The sequence below is a fragment of the Primulina tabacum genome, chromosome 15, assembly GCF_025594145.1.
Source record: "Primulina tabacum isolate GXHZ01 chromosome 15, ASM2559414v2, whole genome shotgun sequence".
Lineage (NCBI taxonomy): Eukaryota > Viridiplantae > Streptophyta > Magnoliopsida > Lamiales > Gesneriaceae > Primulina > Primulina tabacum.
In genome coordinates this window covers 22617874-22636614 of record NC_134564.1, presented here as the reverse complement: position 1 = coordinate 22636614, position 18741 = coordinate 22617874, and the positions used below count along the sequence as shown (strand labels likewise).

Sequence of the window (18741 nt, the reverse complement as noted above, 5' to 3'; positions counted from 1 at the left end):
TTTCTAGTTGTTTCAATAAATTTCTAGCATTTTAGGTATTCTCATTCCATATTTAAGCATAATTTTATTATATATATATTTGTAATATTCTATTGGTTTGCATATACATAATCATGTTTAGGTTTTATTTCTTCAATTTTTAGTGTAATTTCTATCAATTTCCACTATTTTGGTGTACATGTTTTTAGGAGATTGAAAATAACAATCACATTTTGGATTCAGTCTATTTGTGTTTAGAAGTTGGATTTATAAAGTTTTTACTCAATTTGATGCTTTTAGCACCTGACACACCCACATCTACAAAATTTTGTTTAAACAGTATGTTATCTATATCGATCCAAATGTACGACTAATTTTAGAATTTTTTTTATACCGACTTTTTAATCATTAAAAAGTAAATAATAATGAATTAAACAAAACTTCGTTGAGTAGCCATGGACCAAAATGAACCTTGAAACTATACAATACAAAACAAATGATTAGGTGTTGAATAAATTGGATGACATAGTTAAGTCCAAATTGATAGGACGATTATGCCACCAACTGCTTCCACATTCATATGATGTTTCCGGAGGATAATTCCGTAGATTACCTCCAACATTTTCTGTGTTGGTTTCTAATTTTAAATCTATATTTATGTGTTGAATTCCATCACCTCTCTTCCATATTGAATTACTGACCTCGCTTCCCTTTGCACCGTCGACCTAACAAAATAAATGAATTATCAAATTCGTCAAATATAACAATGTTTGAAATATAATATTTTTTTTAATGATTGTGGTACATATTCTAGAAAGTTTTTGAATCCTGCATCAATATTTTTTACGTCAAATAAAATTTATATTTATAAGAAAAACTAACGCATGATTCAAAACCTTTCAGTCGAAAGTAGTTTCGAGTATGTGCCACATTCTTTAAAAAGTGTTAATGTGCCACTCACCTGGTAATAATTATGCACATTTTCTTCTATTCGGTTGATTTTCCTTGTGGTTTGGGAGATTTGTTTTCTTTGAAGTGATGCTTCTCTGCAAAAAATATATTGAATGTTAAAGCAAACGTAATAAGAAAACAAATCCGATAACATTTAAACTATGAAACATTGTAGATTAAAAACCCATTGAAATTGTAGTGAGAATTACACTACAGGAAATATTAATATTTACAGCACAACATTAATGGCTCATATTAAAAGCACGTTGTTAATGTTCTTATTCGCAGCGTGCCCGAACATACGCGCTGTTAATATTAATAGAGCTCACGCAAACAATAGCGTGCAATAAAAGCATGCTGTTAACGTTTTTATTTGTGACGTGCCCGTGTATGCGCGTTGTTAATATTATTAGAGCTCACATATACAATAGTATGCAATAAAAGCACGCTGTAAATAAATTTTGACAAAAACTTATGTGAGACGGTCTCACGGGTCGTATTTGTGAGACGGATCTCTTATTTGGGTCATCCATGAAAAAGTATTACTTTTTATGCTAAGAGTATTACTTTTTATTGTGAATATCGGTAGGGTTGACTCGTCTCACAGATAAAGATTTGTCAGACCGTCTCACAAGAGACCTACTCATAAATTTTTTTACAGCGAACTAAAAGCTTGTTGTTCAAATGTATTATTTACAGCGTGCTTTAACCACTATTAATAAAAAAAATAATAAAATAAAATTGCGTCAATTTCCCAAATTTCTTTCACATCTACGCGCCTTACTCTATTTTCTTTGTACGCAATACACGCTTTTCTCTATTTTCAGATCTCTACCTACACGCTTTTATCTCTGAATCCCTTAATCGATCGTCTCCCCTTAACTCAATCGATCGTCTCGCTTCACTCAATCACTCAGTGGCTTCTCGTATAATTTCTTTTTCAATCACTGAATCGAGAATTTTTGTGGATGCATACATATTATTAGGTTTATACTGTTTTTCGATTTTTCTCAGTTTTCTATTTTTTTTATTAACCACGTTATGTTGTTCTTATTCATTATGAGAAAGTTGAGAAATTGTTGGTATTATTTTATTTATCTTTTCGGTGGTACAAATTTTTTAAGATTTTCTTGTTTTTGTAGATCTGATAGTGAGATGGGAATTTTGGGAGGTGGGGAAAAGTGATTGCTCTTGTTGGCTGTTTTTTGGATTTTCTTTGGCCATACTCTGAGATTTGAAATAATTTCGAGGATTCAATCAGTGGAGAGGTGCGTTTCTACGTGTTTGAATTCGGAATATTCATTCATTTTTGAAATTTTTACTGTGATTAATTTTGTTTTGGCTAATGAGTTAAAATGCATATGGTTCCAAGAGGGCTATGATTTCTGGCTTTTCTTACAATTTGATGACTGACGGTGACAACTCAATTTTTTAAGCTTTGAAGGCTTTTTGTATCAAAAATCAAATTTCTATGTCAAGTATTAGTGTTTTAATATTATAGTTATTCTCATTATCCGACCTATTCTATCCTTCTCTTATTGTCAAAATTTTCGTTGCTTAGCTTCTATTCACATTGTAAAGATCGATTGAAGTTTTCTGCAGTTAATCATCATATTTTATTTTGTATTATTGGTCACAAACGAAGTTTATATGATTAAAATTCATATATTTATCGATTTCAATTCAATTGTATCTTAGGCTTGTATAGATTTAAATTTGCTAAAATGTTTGAAGATTCTTTGAGTCGCAAAAGAAAGATTGGCTAGAGTTTAATGATCGTATTTTCTTTTAATTTTTTAATTGATGGTATGACATTTTTATGTGGAAATTGTGTTAATTATTTGGAATGCATTCGTTACTTTACTTGGATGATACAACATTTATGGAGCGAGAGTTAACGGTGTAGTCCTTGTGGAACCCTTGCTATACTTGGCAACCTTCAACTTTATCAGTACAATACATAAAGTTTTAACTCATTTAATTCACACTTCGACATGAAATAAATATTTTATTAGTATCAAGGACCATTTTTTTAAAAAAAATGTGTAAAGTCTTAATCGAAGTGCTTCATGCTAGCTGCTAAGAAAAGAATTAAACATTTCTGTTGGAATTTATGTTCGCAATTTTTATTTTGATGTTAACAAAATTTGTTATTGTATTTCTAATATATTTACTCAAGTGTGAAGTTATTAAAAAAAGAAGCAAGCTGAAACTGAATTCTGAACAAACTGATTTTCAGGCAAGGTTCAGTATTTTGACGATATCTCTCAACTGAATGATTCAAATGACAATCCGCCTAACTTGGACTGATCATAAAACTCAATTTGGAACAAGTCGTATTTCAGGTCAGTTGGGCAAAATCAGATGTTATCGAGGTCTACCTGATCGCTAAATTACCCAACTTATTGCATGAAAACAGCAATCACTTGGGTATGAGCAGTTGTTGTATTTTGGTCATATCTCTTCAGATCGGTAATTAGAATGAAGTTATTCAGTATGCGTTGAAACGATAAGACGATGATCTACAAATTCATCTTCAGAAGTCAAAGTCTGAATCGAAGCTTAAGATGCTGATAAATGACGATGAAGCTACTCAGACACAGTAATGACAAAAAAAACTTATATTCTTATTTATCTCCAAATTCGTTCTTGTCACGCTATTTTAAAGTGACACCGCTTGTAAGGTAATTTTTTTTCCCGAACGATGCATCCAACCCTTTTTCTAATGAATCTAACCTTTTGGATGTACTTCTTCCAACAAAAAATAATATAGGTCTCCATTCATATATATATGTATCTTTTGAATATATGTATATTATCTATCTAATTACTTGGGATATAATTTAATTACAATACGATTGAACTGTTATATTTAAATATATTTTGATATATAAGGTAGACATACCTAAGAGTGAACCAATTGGTGCTGGGGATAACAGCCATAAACCCATGAAAGTCCGAGTGTTCCTTCATGTTTCTATACGTCTGAAAATTAAGAAATAATACAATTTTTTAGAAATAATAATAAAATAAGGGCTCAGTAAAATTTTTATATTTTTCATCATATATATTCAAAGGTATATATTAAATAGCACTGTACATAATTTATACAAAATTAAGCAACACAGGCATGCGAAGAAAGCATATTATATGATTAATATGTGTGAAACAAATTACACATAAGCAAACACAAAAGTTACGGAATGCATTTTTCAAAACGAAAAAAAATTACGGAATGCATTTCTCAAAAAAAAAAAAAATTACGGAATGTAAGTTATCGAGTTTACAAAATTAAACAATTAGATTAAATGAAATATACAATTTACCGAAAAACTGGTGCGATTCAAAACACGATTAAAGAAACCAAGCAGTTTAATTAAATGGGAGAAAATTGTTTTTCTAATACTTAATATTTAACTCTCTGCATTGTCGGTTATTTTCAAATTGAGTTTCAATGATGTATTTTTAATATTTTTTGCAATTTTGGTACTTACCTTTGCAGCATTGCAATTTTGTTCTTTTTTGTGGGAGCGCTGACATTGTATTGAACACATTAAAAAAAAAAGGTTATAATTGCAAAGAAAAAGAATACAAATAAAGACTGAAATATGACAACTCAAATACAAACATAAAAGAAAAATTTCAATTTTTTGGTAATTCAATACCCCATAGTGTTAATTTTCGAATAGAGTTAATTTTTAATGTATTTTTAACTTGAAATTGCATTTTAATTAGAAAAGTTATGTGCAGTCCTTATATATAAAATATTCGTGTATATATATATATATATATATATATATATATATAAATATAATCTTTTTTATATATTTTCCATCAACCGTGCTTATAATGCCCGAGATTTAATTGTTGTAATCAGACGTTGATTAATTGAGAGAATTGAGGTTATAGGAACTCAAATGAAGAAGTAGGGCATCGTTACATATAAGCCAAGATGTTGGACCGAACATCTCGCGCCCGAGCGGTAGAAAAGAACCGCCCGAGCGCCAATGCATCATGAGTTTGGACAGAATGTTTGGCGCCCGAGCGGTAGAATATTACCGCCCGAGCGCCAGGAGATGTTCAACCGAGTATCTCGACAGAAACTTCCGCGCCCGAGCGGTAAAGATTAACCGCCCGAGCGCCGAGCAAGCGCCCGGGCGGGAATTTATAACCGCCCGAGCGCCAACCAGAATTGAGGAAAAGCTAACACGTTGCTTGGACATGCAACGTGTGAATATATATATATAAATACATGAGTCTTCAGTCGGGACAAAATGAAAGAAATCGAGGAAAAAGGGAAAGAAAAGTGTTCGAAGCATAGACTTGCGACTTTTACGAAATACGTCCGTCTGAATTTGAATCCGACTTCGGTACGGTGTTCCTATCGACGTAGGCTACAACTGGACGTAAGTTTTGCTATGTTTGAATATGATTTGAAATTATGGTATTGTAAGAATCTGATATGATTCATATATGATGTTCTCGGCATGTTAGACATCGTATAATCGAAACCAGACTGAAGAATAAATACCATATGAAATTGTTATGATTTTCGGAGTTGTTTTGGAATCGAGTTGATATCAGAATTGAATTGTTATCGATTATGAGGATTGAGATTGATATCTGACTGATATGGTAGTTCTGGATATATTGAAATTATGACATCATATTGTTGAAACAGAATTTGATTGAATTCTGATTATATCCAGTATTGATTGAGTGGTGTATTGATACCGTACCCTCAATATTATTGTTGTCAGATTGAGTAGTGACACGCTTTGAGTTCGAGACTTCGACAGAGTCAGAGTATCAGAAATAAAGGTATAAATTAATGTTGAGTTGGGATTGCACAACTCGAGTGAGGTTTGACTCGAGTCTCCCTAAATCACATACTTAGTTTATTACATTGATATTTGTAATTGATGAGATTGATGTTTGTAGTCTATTGATTTATAGCCACTGCATGTATTGACTACTGATTGTTTAGTCATTGGCTGATTCGCCTAGTCACCGGCTGATTCGTCTGGTTATTGACTGATTATCTAGTTATCGACTGATTCGTCTAAACTTTGGCTGATTCGCTTAATTACTGGCTGATTCGTCTAGTTATTGGCTGATTCGCTTAATTCTTGACTGATTCGTCAATTCTACGGCTGTTTCGCCCAGACACTGGATATATGAATTATATCGATGCCGTTTAGGGTTGATTCATTCCTATCGACTGAGATTCGATATAATTATCAATATCCAGACATTGGGATCCCTAGGTTAGAGTTGAGTCGAGTCTGTGATGACTAGTTGATTTACAGATTTATATCATTCATGTTTGTTGATTTGCTACATGTTAATGATAACTGTTATATGCTTTTGTATATGTTTCTATATGATTGCATGTTTACATTGTTTATACTGGGATTTATTCTCACCGGAGTTATCCGGCTGTTGTCTTGTTTTGTATGTGTGCATGACAACAGGTGGGGCTGGATCAAGGTCAAGAAGAGGATGAGTGAAGACAGTTAGCGTGAAGAGATCCGGACTTAGAAGTATATTTGTTATATCACATGAGATGCAGTGAAGAAACAGTAGTTATTATGATTTATGATTGTACAGGACTTGTAATTAGATCTGAATAGTGATCTTGTAAATGAGATAGGACTTATTTCATATGCTGCGTACTCTCGTATTTTAAAAAAATTTAGACCCTGTTTATTACTAATTGATTAATTAGTCCCAGAAAGTGATTAAGAACTTGATTAGCGTCCGGATCCCCACAGTGCTCAACTCCATCATATCCAATAGATGATTGAAAACTCATTGGCGTACACAATGATGAGCACAGTGAGTATCTAACATATCAAAACTATATATACACACACTGAATCCACTAGTAAACTCGCGGCTCTACTCCTTTAAAATAGTTTTAAAATATCAAAGAATACATTACATGCATGCAATTATATAGATATATATTCAATTAATTTCCAATTACATATATGTATAGTTAATCCTCGTTAATTTTGTGTGTTCCTTAATATTATTACTAATATATACATAGGACAACTATGTTAAAAGCAAGCCTGACATAGCTATTAATTAGTGATGAATGCATTATAATTAATATCTTAAAACATGCCACCCGACATAATTACATTAGATCATAGATTGAAATTATATTTGATTAATTGACAATTAAAAAAAAAACACTATGATTCTAGGTAGGTTGAATATTTCCAAAGACAGCATCTTACTTTCTTGATGAGTTGGTTTCGTTATTATTTGGGATAGCCTATTTAATATATTTTAAAGGCAAAATCTTATTATATTTATTCCAAAGTTTTCCCATGAATGTAATTTTAAGAATAAAAATACGGATGGAAATCCAAAAAAAAAAAAGATTTTTCAAGTATTCTATTGAAAAAAAATACATTAAATTTAACGTTAAATATAATAAAGCTCCCTCTACAGAAACCAACTTTTCCCGAAAGATCATTTCATATAATTTCTGATATCTGCCCCCCATATATGTTACCTTTTTTAAAAAAATATTAATATTCCAAAGCCCTAATTAACTGAAAAATATGGTGTATACTTTGAAGCTAAATCGTATATTATTCTTTAATTGATCAATTGAATTATAAAAATAAAACAAGATTGATTAAATTAAATTAACTGAATCTTTTGTATAAATCTATATATATATATATATATATATATATATATATAGTTACAAATATAGATATACCTGGAGATGGCTCTTGACGTGTGAAATCTTGAGCCCTTTAACCCCCATCATCTGCATAATCTGCTTCGGAGTTGCTTCTGTAAAATCATGAACACAAAATAAAAATTTACAAACTTAGAATATTTAACTGTATGCATATTTTAACTAATTAATAGAACCCAACAATTATTTTTCCAAATTAATCAACTCACTGTATTTGCCACCAAGATTTTGAACTGCTTCGAAGAAGAGGTGATGAAGTTCCGGCGTCCATCGTAACCTCGGATGGGACGACTTAGTGTATGGCCTTACCCGAATTCTTGGAGAATTATCGTCCATAACGATAATATGAGAATGAAAAAGTTGAATGAGAAATAATTATTATATCATGATTCCGCATTTAAATGTGTTAGATTTTAAATGAAGTTAAGAAAAAGTGGAATAAGAATAATGTTATAACAAAGACTTTTTGTGTGCCTGTGTAGACTTTGGGAAACGTAATGAACTCCTGTCTATTATTGACGACCGGGCAAACTTACAATATCTTGACCTCCTCCGACGTTAACTTTTTCCTCATTCTCAATTCCTTCAAATGTTTATTTGAGCTCTCTAATCATTTAAATTTTCCAAAATTACCCTTATATTTCATAATTATGGTACGTGACATTGTTATACCTATCGAGATTATTTTTAAAGACATATAGCCCAAAGACATACAGCTACAAAAGGTTTTAAGCCTATATATCGTGTTTCAGATGATTGATTTTTTTTACATTGCCAATCATTGTTCTGTAAAATAAATTGAATAGTTTACCTATTTGATCGGAGTGTCGTCGGGTTGTAACCATCGGGTTTTACATACTGCTCCTCACGGACTAATCACGTAGTCGCAATAAATGGTTTCTTGATTTAGATTCCCTCAACAGCAGCTAATACATGTATGTTTCTTTTCTACCTCAAGGTGTATAATAAAGTAATTCATTTTGAAAATAATACATAAGAGGGGCAATAATCTTTGGTTATTTTATTCAAACATACAAACTGTTATTAAATATTAACCTTATGTAGATGAAGAGAAACTTGTTTAGCTACTTATAGTAGCCGGAATACAACACATCAATTAATAAAGAGAAATATTACAATTTATTTGGAAGAAAATGAAGATGTTGAATGATGTCTTCATCTTCCTTTGTCTTGGTACTTATAGAAATTTTGGTGGATTTGAAATCCGGACTTCAAATATTGTGAATTATTTTGCCAGTTGTGGCCGACAACATCTTGTGTGTGGTGGTCCCTTCAACCACTAGTTGGTGGCTTATCTTCTTGGGTGGTTGAGTGGTCTATCTTTCTGCTAGTTAGTGGAAGAGTCTTTTAGTGGTGGTATTTCTTCTACCTAGGGGTGGGCATAAAACCCAAAAAACCAAAAAAACCGACCGAACCGAATAATTCGGTTTAAATGGTTCAGGTTTTATCGGTTTTTCGGTCAGTTATGGTTTTAAAATTTATGAAGTTCGGTTTTTCGGTTCGATTTTCGGTTTTAATCCCCAAAAAAACCGAAAAACCGAACCGGCCATATTATTGTTAAATATAAGGTTTTTATGTATAATGGACCATATTATTGGTAAGTATAAGACTTTTTATGTATAATGGACCTATTAAGATTTAGGAACTTAGTATCATTAACCCTCAATTTTTCAATCCGATCGTTTCTCTTTTTTCTTACCAATCATCACTCGACGTTTTCTATATAAGATTAAGTCTCACAAATTAAATATTTGAAAAATACTATGATTTAGATTTTAAAGGCATAAAGTGACATATAATTTTATTTCTCAACAAATTTTAGCCAACCGTATATAACCGACCGTATAAACCGAACCGTATTACAAAAAAACCGAACCGAACCGTAATAAAATGATTTGGTTTTGGACTAGAGATATTCAAAACCGAAAACCGAAAAACCGAACCGTTGTAGAGTAAAACCGGACCAAACCGACCGTTGCCCACCCCTACTTCTACCAATGAAGTAGTTGGATCACATGTCTGCTTTATCTTTGTCGGGGAATCTTCTGGTTTTACATGGTCCTCGAACATATTGTTTTTTATGTGGTCCTTCACCACTTGGATTTGTCTCTGCATTATGCTTTCGGTCAGGTGTTGGCCGAAAACATTTCTCGAATTCAAACTTTTTTGGTTCGGACATTCTGGGCAGATACTTTCTAACTATTTTCCCACATGAGCCATGTTACAGAAATTTCAGTGACTTTCTTTGCTCTATGTCAGCCTGCTATTCCACAAAAGATTACTTTTCTTTTCAAATAGGTCTTATGCAAAATTTATTTATTTTTCCTGTCATAGTATTTCACATGAAAGATCCATTTACAAAAGTATGATAAAACTTTAATAGAAACTTTATATTGTTCATCTTGGTTAGACAGACACATTGACTTCATGCTCTTCTAAGTAACGATGTCATCTTCAGTTATTGAAGCAACAATGAGTGTTTCTTCTATTGAAGTATCCTTGATAAATTTCTGAACATTCATATCTGGTGCCTTATTTTGATAAAATGAAAGGCTTCGTGTGGGCCTTTTCCAGCTGGTTCGTAAGGCTTCATGTGAGCCATTTTCAGATAGTGTTGTACTGAAAAAGTATAGTTCGAAAATGTCTCATTTGGACAAATAGTCTTTGTTTGCCCATGTTTCATGAAAATCTTCCCGGATCCACTTAGATAATCCTGAAATTCCTGCTACATCAACCTGAATTGTCGATGGGTTAATGTCTATTCTAGTTTTCAATATCTCTCAGTTCTATTGATATACTTGAAATTGAGAAACTACAATTTCGTTATTACCAACCTTAGATATACTTTTGTATGTATGAGTTCAAAGGTTGATCTCTCCCCTTTCAATATCCGAGATGAAGGATTGACTTGAAGACTCGTGATAAGGATCTAGAGTCTTAATTTTTGTTTTGGCCTACTCATTTGGAGATTATCCCGACTTTACACTTGTGCTAGAGGTATTTGAATATCTTACTCCAGGTATAGAGTCATGTACTCGATAACTCTCTATTTTGGAAACCAGTGGTTTGTCATGTCTTGAAATATAGGCCTTTGTATTACATCCATAGCTGGATATTGCATGTAAATATCCCGTGATTCTCTCAGAGACAATTCTCTTATCGACTTCATGTAACCTACGAGCAACTTCTGCATTTAGGACAAGCTTGTTGAACTCGTTTCGAAACATTTCTAAGTGTTCTCTAAAATGCGTCTATATTTTTATGATCATTTCGATATCACTATCGTCCATCTCTTGTTAAGAAAATCTACAAAAACGTTTTAATGAGATTTAATAATCATAATATCAAAAATATAATTCTAACATAAAACTTGCTACCTTAAGAGTCTAGACTTCTCATGTTTAAATTAAATTCTAATATTTGAGAAAGCTTATATCTGAATATTATATCAATATTCAAAGTAAATTCCTTTGTTAGTATCAACATTCAAAGTAAATCTAATGTGAAGACAAAGAAATCAACTACCTCATCAATCAATGTAAATTTTAATACTATCTTTTTACTTTGTATATATATTTTTACTTCACGTACATCGACTTCGACAAATATATTTATACTATTTTGTTTAATATCTGAATTATTTAACAGAAATGCTAATAGGGAATATTTTAAATCATGAAACAACTCGTAACGATAATAATATATGAAAATATGCTAAATGTTAATTCAATATGTATGAGTGTGAACACACACATACCCAAAAAATAAGACCGCAAATTTTTTAGGTCAAAATCAAACAAAATTCGGGGCAGAAACCCTAGTAGAACTTAATAAGTTATGTTTAAATAAATGTATATATACAAATGACAAACATTTCTTGTACGTGCCTATTTTCAGTTAGATGCTTGATAAAACACCATATAATCTCACGACTTCAACGTGTGCTTATTATTATATTATAGTGATTAAATCCAGCCAATATGTACGTTAAAGTTTACATTTAAATCAATTGAAAGCTTACTTAGGGGATGAAAAGGGAAAGTAATGATGTTGTTTTCAAATATATAATTTTCAAAATTTTAATCTATAAATTTCAAAAGAATTACGTTTCCCTTTCCAACTAATATATACGATTAATTTAGCCCAAATTCATGTTAAAACTTATATATCATAATATATGCACGTTCTTTATTAATAAATATGTCATCTTTGATTTGTGAAAATTTACTCATGCGCCTATAATATTCCTTTGCAGTCACGTCAATGAAAACGGTGCCTAATTTTGGACCCATTCCGTCCGTGTATATTGCAAATATTCAACATTCTTCATACTCAATTATTGAAAACTTATGTCGAAAAGAGAAATTAAGCTACTTAATATAATATAATACAATATATTATATAATATAATATATACAACAACACGTTCACACACATATACATTGAAATAGGGGGTAACTTTAAAAATTACCCTTTAAGTTAGCCTACATAAAACTTTAATTTTTTTTATTACATCAAACTTCTTCTCAGTGCAACAATTATTTTTGAGCATATTTAGTCCCATTTTAATCAGAATACTGATATGAGAGACTAGGTATTGTGAAAGAACATCTGCGAAAATCGGATTAAATGTGATAAAACCAATTTATCGTATTAAGAGTCCAATTTTATTTTTTGTTTTTCACAAGAACTGTGACCAAATTTTAACCTAATAAAGTATCGAAAATCTATATACGCAACTTAGATAACAGATTTAGAATTTTCTCAGTACCCCGAAACCACGTTATATTTACTATATTTTATTAATTGTAAAGTTTCAACTATATTATATACTATATTTCTTAATCTATTTTAAAAATTCACGTTTTTTTCTACTTTATAAATCTATTCACAACTTCTCGGTTAAAAATTACTTTTCATCTATCATATATAATTTGTATATATATACATACATATATGCACGGCAATAATAAAGACAGATTGTTGCTTTTGTAAAAATTCTTTGGTATTGTTTGAAATTTTTGACCTCATTTATATTCAATCAACTTGATTGAATTCCTTTTAGGTATCAATTCCCTGCACGTAATGGTTGTTGCACATAACTTGTAATTAAAAAAAAAACTTGAAAATGACAACAATGATTTTTTTATTTAAATATGTATGCTTCCTATCGTGGCGAAAACAAGGACCAATGAAATGCCTAATTAAATATTCAGATATTCAGAAATAAAATTTAAAAACCAGAAGAATTCATACTTACTTCCAAAAAAATAAAACGTGACCATACATATATGATATACACAATATGTTACAGAGTAGATACAATCTTATAAATTTTCTAATTGTGAGACTGATCGACATAATCAATATCTATCTTGAAAAGTTAATTTTTTAATATAAAAATTAATTTTTTTCACTTAAATCAGTATTTATTACAAACATAATTTTGATATAAAAGTAATACATTTGAATCAAATAAATATATATTACTCAATTTTTTTCTATTACGTAATTATAAAAAATGATACTTTATATTATTACACAATATTTATTAATAAAATAACTAAACAAAAATGATACGTTTGCGGTGAAAAATAATATTTGAAACATAAAAATTAATACTTTTCATAAGTAGGATCGGGTCAGAGATCCATCTCACAAAATTATAGATTAAGATGGTCTTACATGAGTTTGGTATATATTATTAAGAACCTTTTTCAGTTTTCATTGTTTCTATTGTCAAAAGGTGCAATTTTGATGATTTTGATTTTTTACATTATATTTCCAAATTTAATATTACTTCCTAGCTAGCTTCTTTCATGTTGAAAAACGAAAATATAAACGACACACTTGGGGGAATCCTAAGAGTAGGTTGAAATCAACCGAAAGTTACATCACATTGTGTATGTTGGGTTTATAAACGCTAACAATCTAGATTTTAATGATAACAAAACTTGTTATTATACTTTTAATGTATTTACTCAAGTGTGAAATTGCTAAGTCAAGATGGAAGCCGAAACTCGATTTTAACCAAACTGAAAATTTGACGAGCTACAGTGTTTTATTGATATCTCATAGTTCATTGTTGCAAATGACCAAACGCCAAAACTATTGAACCGAAAACTCAATTTGGGGACTAGTCGTATTTCAAGCTCGTTGGCCTAAATCAGATGTTATCCAGGCAAACTGATGGTTGCAGGGAAAATAACAATCAGTTGGGTATGAGATGTTGTGGTATTTTGGTTAGCCTGATAAGCTCGGTTATCCAAATGAAATGATTTAGTACACGTTACGAAGATAAGAAAATGATCTACAAATCATCTTCAAAATCAAAGTCTGAACCGGAGTTTAAGATGATGATATATGACGATGAAACTTCCAGTTATGTACGTTGAAATTAGCAAGAATGATTTCAGCAAATCTCATCAATTTGCTTCATTATAGCTTACGACCTCAGCTGAATGATCAGTCTAGCTGATGAGGCCAACTGGCAGCAGACCCCGAAATCATTTAGGCTCAATAAAAATGACTAACATGGCTGAAATGACCGTTTCCATATCATAAACTCTAAGAAAACTCGGGGAGGAGAGCCAGCTAATCTGACGAGTGAGACCACTGGGCTACAAGTTCGGTCTCTACAAAACATACTTTTGATATAAAAATAATACATTTGACTCAAATCAATAATATTACTCAATATTTTTCTATAACGTAATTATAAAAAATGATACTTTATATTATTACTCGATATTTCTTAATAATATAACTAAAAAAAATTATATTTTCGCGGTGAAAAATAATATTTGAAACATAAAAATTAATACTTTTCATAAGTATGGTCGGGTCAGAGATTCGTCTAACAAAATTATAGATTAAGATGGTCTTACATGAGTTTGGTATATATTATTAAGAACCTTTTTCAGTTTTCATTGCTTCTATTGTCAAAAGGTGCAATTTTGATGATTTTGATTTTTTACATTTTATTTTCAAATTTAATATTACTTCCTAGCTAGCTTCTTTCATGTTGAAAAACGAAAATATAAACAACACACTTGGGGGAATCCTAAGAGTAGGTTGAAATCAACCGAAAGTTACATCACATTGTGTATGTTGGATTTATTGTTGGATCTCGATTTTCTTGTTCCCCAAACGCAGCGGAAGTTTAAAAAATTTTATTTTATTTTGACAATCAAAATATGTTTATGTTTGGGCACTCGTATGGTTTTACGATAAACATCCATAGGGCGTAAGAATTTTATACCTTTAGTGATTAAATCACTTGACTCCAACTAATCCGGTACGACGGATCTAGCTCTTGATGAATCCCTACGAATTTTCTTCAACAGACTCTTTCTTTTCTTCTAATCAGGTCCACGACTAGATTGTTTGATCCTCTTCCAAAATGCACTAGAAAATTTGGAAGAAGTTTTAACGTTGGAGAGAAAATTAAGATAGTTGGCTCAACCTTCTTCCTCAAGAGAGGTGGACGAATTTTTTTTGTTCTTTTGGAAGAGGGAGTCTCGAAAATTATGGTAGGGTGGTGGCTAGGGTTTTGACTTCTCACTTATTTATAATTAACCCATGACCTAATACATATAATTAACATTAATGGACTTGATTAATTAATTGAGCTAGTCAAAATAGTTTAATTAATTTAATCCAAGTCCATTAAACTTTAATTATTAAGTATGTTGGACTTGTACTCCTACAAGTTCATTAAATATACTTCCCACCAATTTTAATTTAATATTTAATCAACTCAACTTTTGAGCTTAATTAATTAAATTCATTAGAAATTCAACATTTGAATTTATTATTTAACTTATAAATTCAACTCCTTTAATTTATATCACCTCCAAAATTTAATATCTAATAAACCCAACATTTGAGTTTAATAAATTAAATTCTCAAATTTTATGAATTCAACTCCTTGAATTTATTCTCACTTAAAATTTAATTATCATAAATTCAACTCCTTGAATTTATTATATAATATAGATTCAACTTCTTGAATTTATTCTCTCAACAGGAACAAACGATCAAGTGCTTGTGTGACCCTCAATGGTTCAGGGATACAGCTAGCCGTGGGTTCACAACTCTTTGTGATTCAGGACATAATCATTTATTCGGGCTTACTCTAGTTAGCCTCATTCTTTTCATCAACACCTTGATCAAGAATGTCAGAACTCATTTCTGATTACACCCATCGGATCATGGTAAGAGCGTCTAGTAGCATCGCCCCATGATCCCCTAGGTATCACTGATAGTGCCTGCAAGAACCAGTCGATTATGATTAACGTACAGTACGGTCCCTTCATCTCATATATCCCAATCGAATCTGCAACCATTGGTTATCGAGGGTTTCATATTAATTCGATCACTATGTGATAACTATAATAGTGGAATCACATGCACTATTGGAGAACTCCTTCTCCAACGTACATCTCATACTCTGGCCAGAGATTCCATGCACTATTATTACATCAGATCACATAGGATATCCACACCCGTAGGTGAGCGGTGAATCCCCGAATAAAATGCACTGGCTCCTATATATGTCGCAACTATACCCAACCTCGCCACCTGATGACTCTCCTGGAGCCGGTTAACGAGTCAAAGCAGAGCCCTAGCATATAGAGCCTCAGTGTTTTCCCGGTCGTAAGAACTAATGGTGTACAATCATAACCACGGACTTATCCTCTCGATGAATGATAACCACTTGGAAAGTCCGAGGGAGGGTTGTTTGGTATAATCATCATATGACTACCCATCTGCATGTTTGGGCATCTCTATGCCTTACCAAAAAACGCAGTACACAATACCACAGATGCTAGTCTCGAGCTCAAGCGACCTTTATTCATGTTTTAGGCGGCTGAATCGACTAGGAACAAATTTAGATCATACAGTGTTTACAAACGAGTTACAACATCGAATTACGATTCATTTGTATTAAAGTATAATCAAGGTCTTTATCTATGTCTGATAACATGGGTATATAGATAAAGAATTAACAAACCATGAAAATAATGAATTATATTAAAATAAAGATTGTTTATTACAACTGAGTCAATAAAATCCACAGCCAACAGTTGGCTTGCAGGGCATCTACTCTAACAATCTCTCATTTGCCCTAGAGCCAACTACCCATAAACTTTAATCTCATTGATTCGCGATGCTTTTCAAACAATGGTCCTGGCAAGGGCTTTGTAAGTGGATCAGCAACATTTTCTGCAGAGGAGATTCTTTCGACTGATATATCACCTCTTCCCACAATCTCCCGGATGATGTGGAACTTCCTCAGTACATGTTTGGATCGCTGATGAGACCTTGGTTCCTTTGCTTGCGCAACGGCACCAGTGTTGTCGCAGTACAGCGGGACTGGATCAACTCCATTAGTAATAACGCCCAACTCTTGGACAAAATTCCTCATCCAAACTGTCTCTTTGGCTGCAACAGATGCAGCGATGTATTCAGTTTATGTGGTGGAATCCGCATTGGTGTCTTGCTTGGAACTTTTCCAAGAGACAGCCGCACCATTAAGCATGAAACAAAACCAGAGCTCAATTTCGAATCATCTACATCACATTGGAAGCTAGAATCAGTGTAGCCTTCCAATTTTAATTCTCCACCCCCATAGACCATGAACAAGTTCTTAGTCCTTCTCAAGTACTTAAGAATATCTTCCACGGCCTTCCAATGCATTAGACCAGGGTTCGCCTGATATCTGCTTGTAACACTCAAAGCGTAAGCAACATCAGGATGTGTCGATATCATACCATACATGATACTACCAATGGCTAATGCATATGGAATACGTGTCATCATCTCTGTCTCTTCATCACTTTTGGGACACATAGATTTAAATAGAGTAACACCATGACACATTGATAAATATCCTCTCTTGGATTCTTCCATAGAGAATCGCTTTATAATGATATCCATATAGGTGGCTTGGGTGAGTCCCAACATCTTTTTTGCTCTATCTCTATAAATTTATATTCCCAATACATAGGATGCTTCATACATGTCTTTCATGGAGAATTTACTTGCTAACCATACTTTAGTTAATTGCAATAATCCTACATCATTTCCCAATGAGCAGGATATCATCAACATAAAGTACTAGGAATGTCTCTGCACTCCCACTAACATTCTTTTACACACACGGTTCTTCAGAATTCTTAGAAAAACCAAACTCTTTGATAGTGCTATCAAATATGAGGTTCCAACTCCTTGATGCCTGCTTGAGACCATATATTGATCTCTGAATTTTGCATATCTTATGCTCACTTCCGACTGATGTGTATCCCTCAGGTTGAGACATATAAATTTATTCTTTGATGTCTCCATTGAGGAATGCAGTCTTTACATCCATTTGTCATATCTCATAATCATACCATGCTGCTATGGACTAGTAGTATTCTAATGGCTTTCAACATAGCAACTGGTGAAAAAGTTTTCTCATAGTCAATTCCTTGCCTTTGAGTATAACGTTTTGCAACCAGTCTTGCTTTGAAGGTCACTACCTTCCCATCCGCCCCAAGCTTTCTTTTGTAGATCCATTTGAACCATATGGAACGATTCCCTCAGGTGGATCCACCAATGTCCAGACTTGGTTTGAATACATAGAGTCCATTTCAGACTGCATGGCTTCAAGCCATTTGGTTGAATCAGTATCAGATATTGCTTCTTTGAAATTCATTGGATCACATCCAACATAATGCTCATCATGGCTTTGTTCATGAAGAAGCGTATATCTTGCAGGTGGTCTAATAACCCTATCAGACCTTCTAGGAGCTTGTACTTCAACTACTGGTTCTTGGGAAATGGATTCAACTTCTATAGTTGAGGGAGTATCTTGAATTTCTTCAAGTTCTATCATCTTGCCTTTTCTATCTAATAGAAATTCCCTTTCCAAAAAGGTGACATTTCTTGAAACAAACACTTTTGCTTCATTGGGATGATAGAAATAATATCCAACAGAAGTCTTTGGAGATCCTACAAAGTAGCACAAAGTGGATCTACTATCCAATTTGTCTCCCACTGTCTGCTCCACATATTTTCAT

General features: G+C 32.3%; 1 protein-coding gene and 1 long non-coding RNA gene across 2 annotated transcripts; one reads left to right on the top strand and one right to left on the bottom strand.

Annotated features, from left to right (window-relative positions):
- Positions 1-420: 420 nt before the first annotated feature.
- On the bottom strand, positions 421-8117 carry LOC142527725 (uncharacterized). The gene is made up of 5 exons (XM_075632630.1): positions 7864-8117; positions 7673-7749; positions 3836-3915; positions 941-1025; positions 421-704 (listed from the first exon to the last, which is right to left on the bottom strand). Exons 1-5 carry the CDS (start codon positions 7988-7990, stop codon positions 480-482), a joined length of 594 nt encoding a protein of 197 aa, XP_075488745.1. The 5' UTR covers positions 7991-8117; the 3' UTR covers positions 421-479.
- LOC142525883 (uncharacterized) lies at positions 1711-3425 on the top strand. The gene is made up of 3 exons (XR_012815202.1): positions 1711-1916; positions 2073-2198; positions 3170-3425. It is a non-coding gene; the product is annotated as an uncharacterized LOC142525883 (long non-coding RNA).
- Positions 8118-18741: the final 10624 nt, after the last annotated feature.

Bases quoted from the DNA above. Each gene is read 5' to 3' on its own strand.
- LOC142527725 (XM_075632630.1), bottom strand. From the start codon at position 7,990: ATGGACGATAATTCTCCAAGAATTCGGGTAAGGCCATACACTAAGTCG. The intron at 7,750-7,863 runs GTGAGTTGATTA...ATGATTTTACAG, and splicing joins AAATCTTGGTGGCAAATACA to AAGCAACTCCGAAGCAGATT. The intron at 1,026-3,835 runs GTATGTCTACCT...TATTTTTTGCAG, and splicing joins ACCAATTGGTTCACTCTTAG to AGAAGCATCACTTCAAAGAA.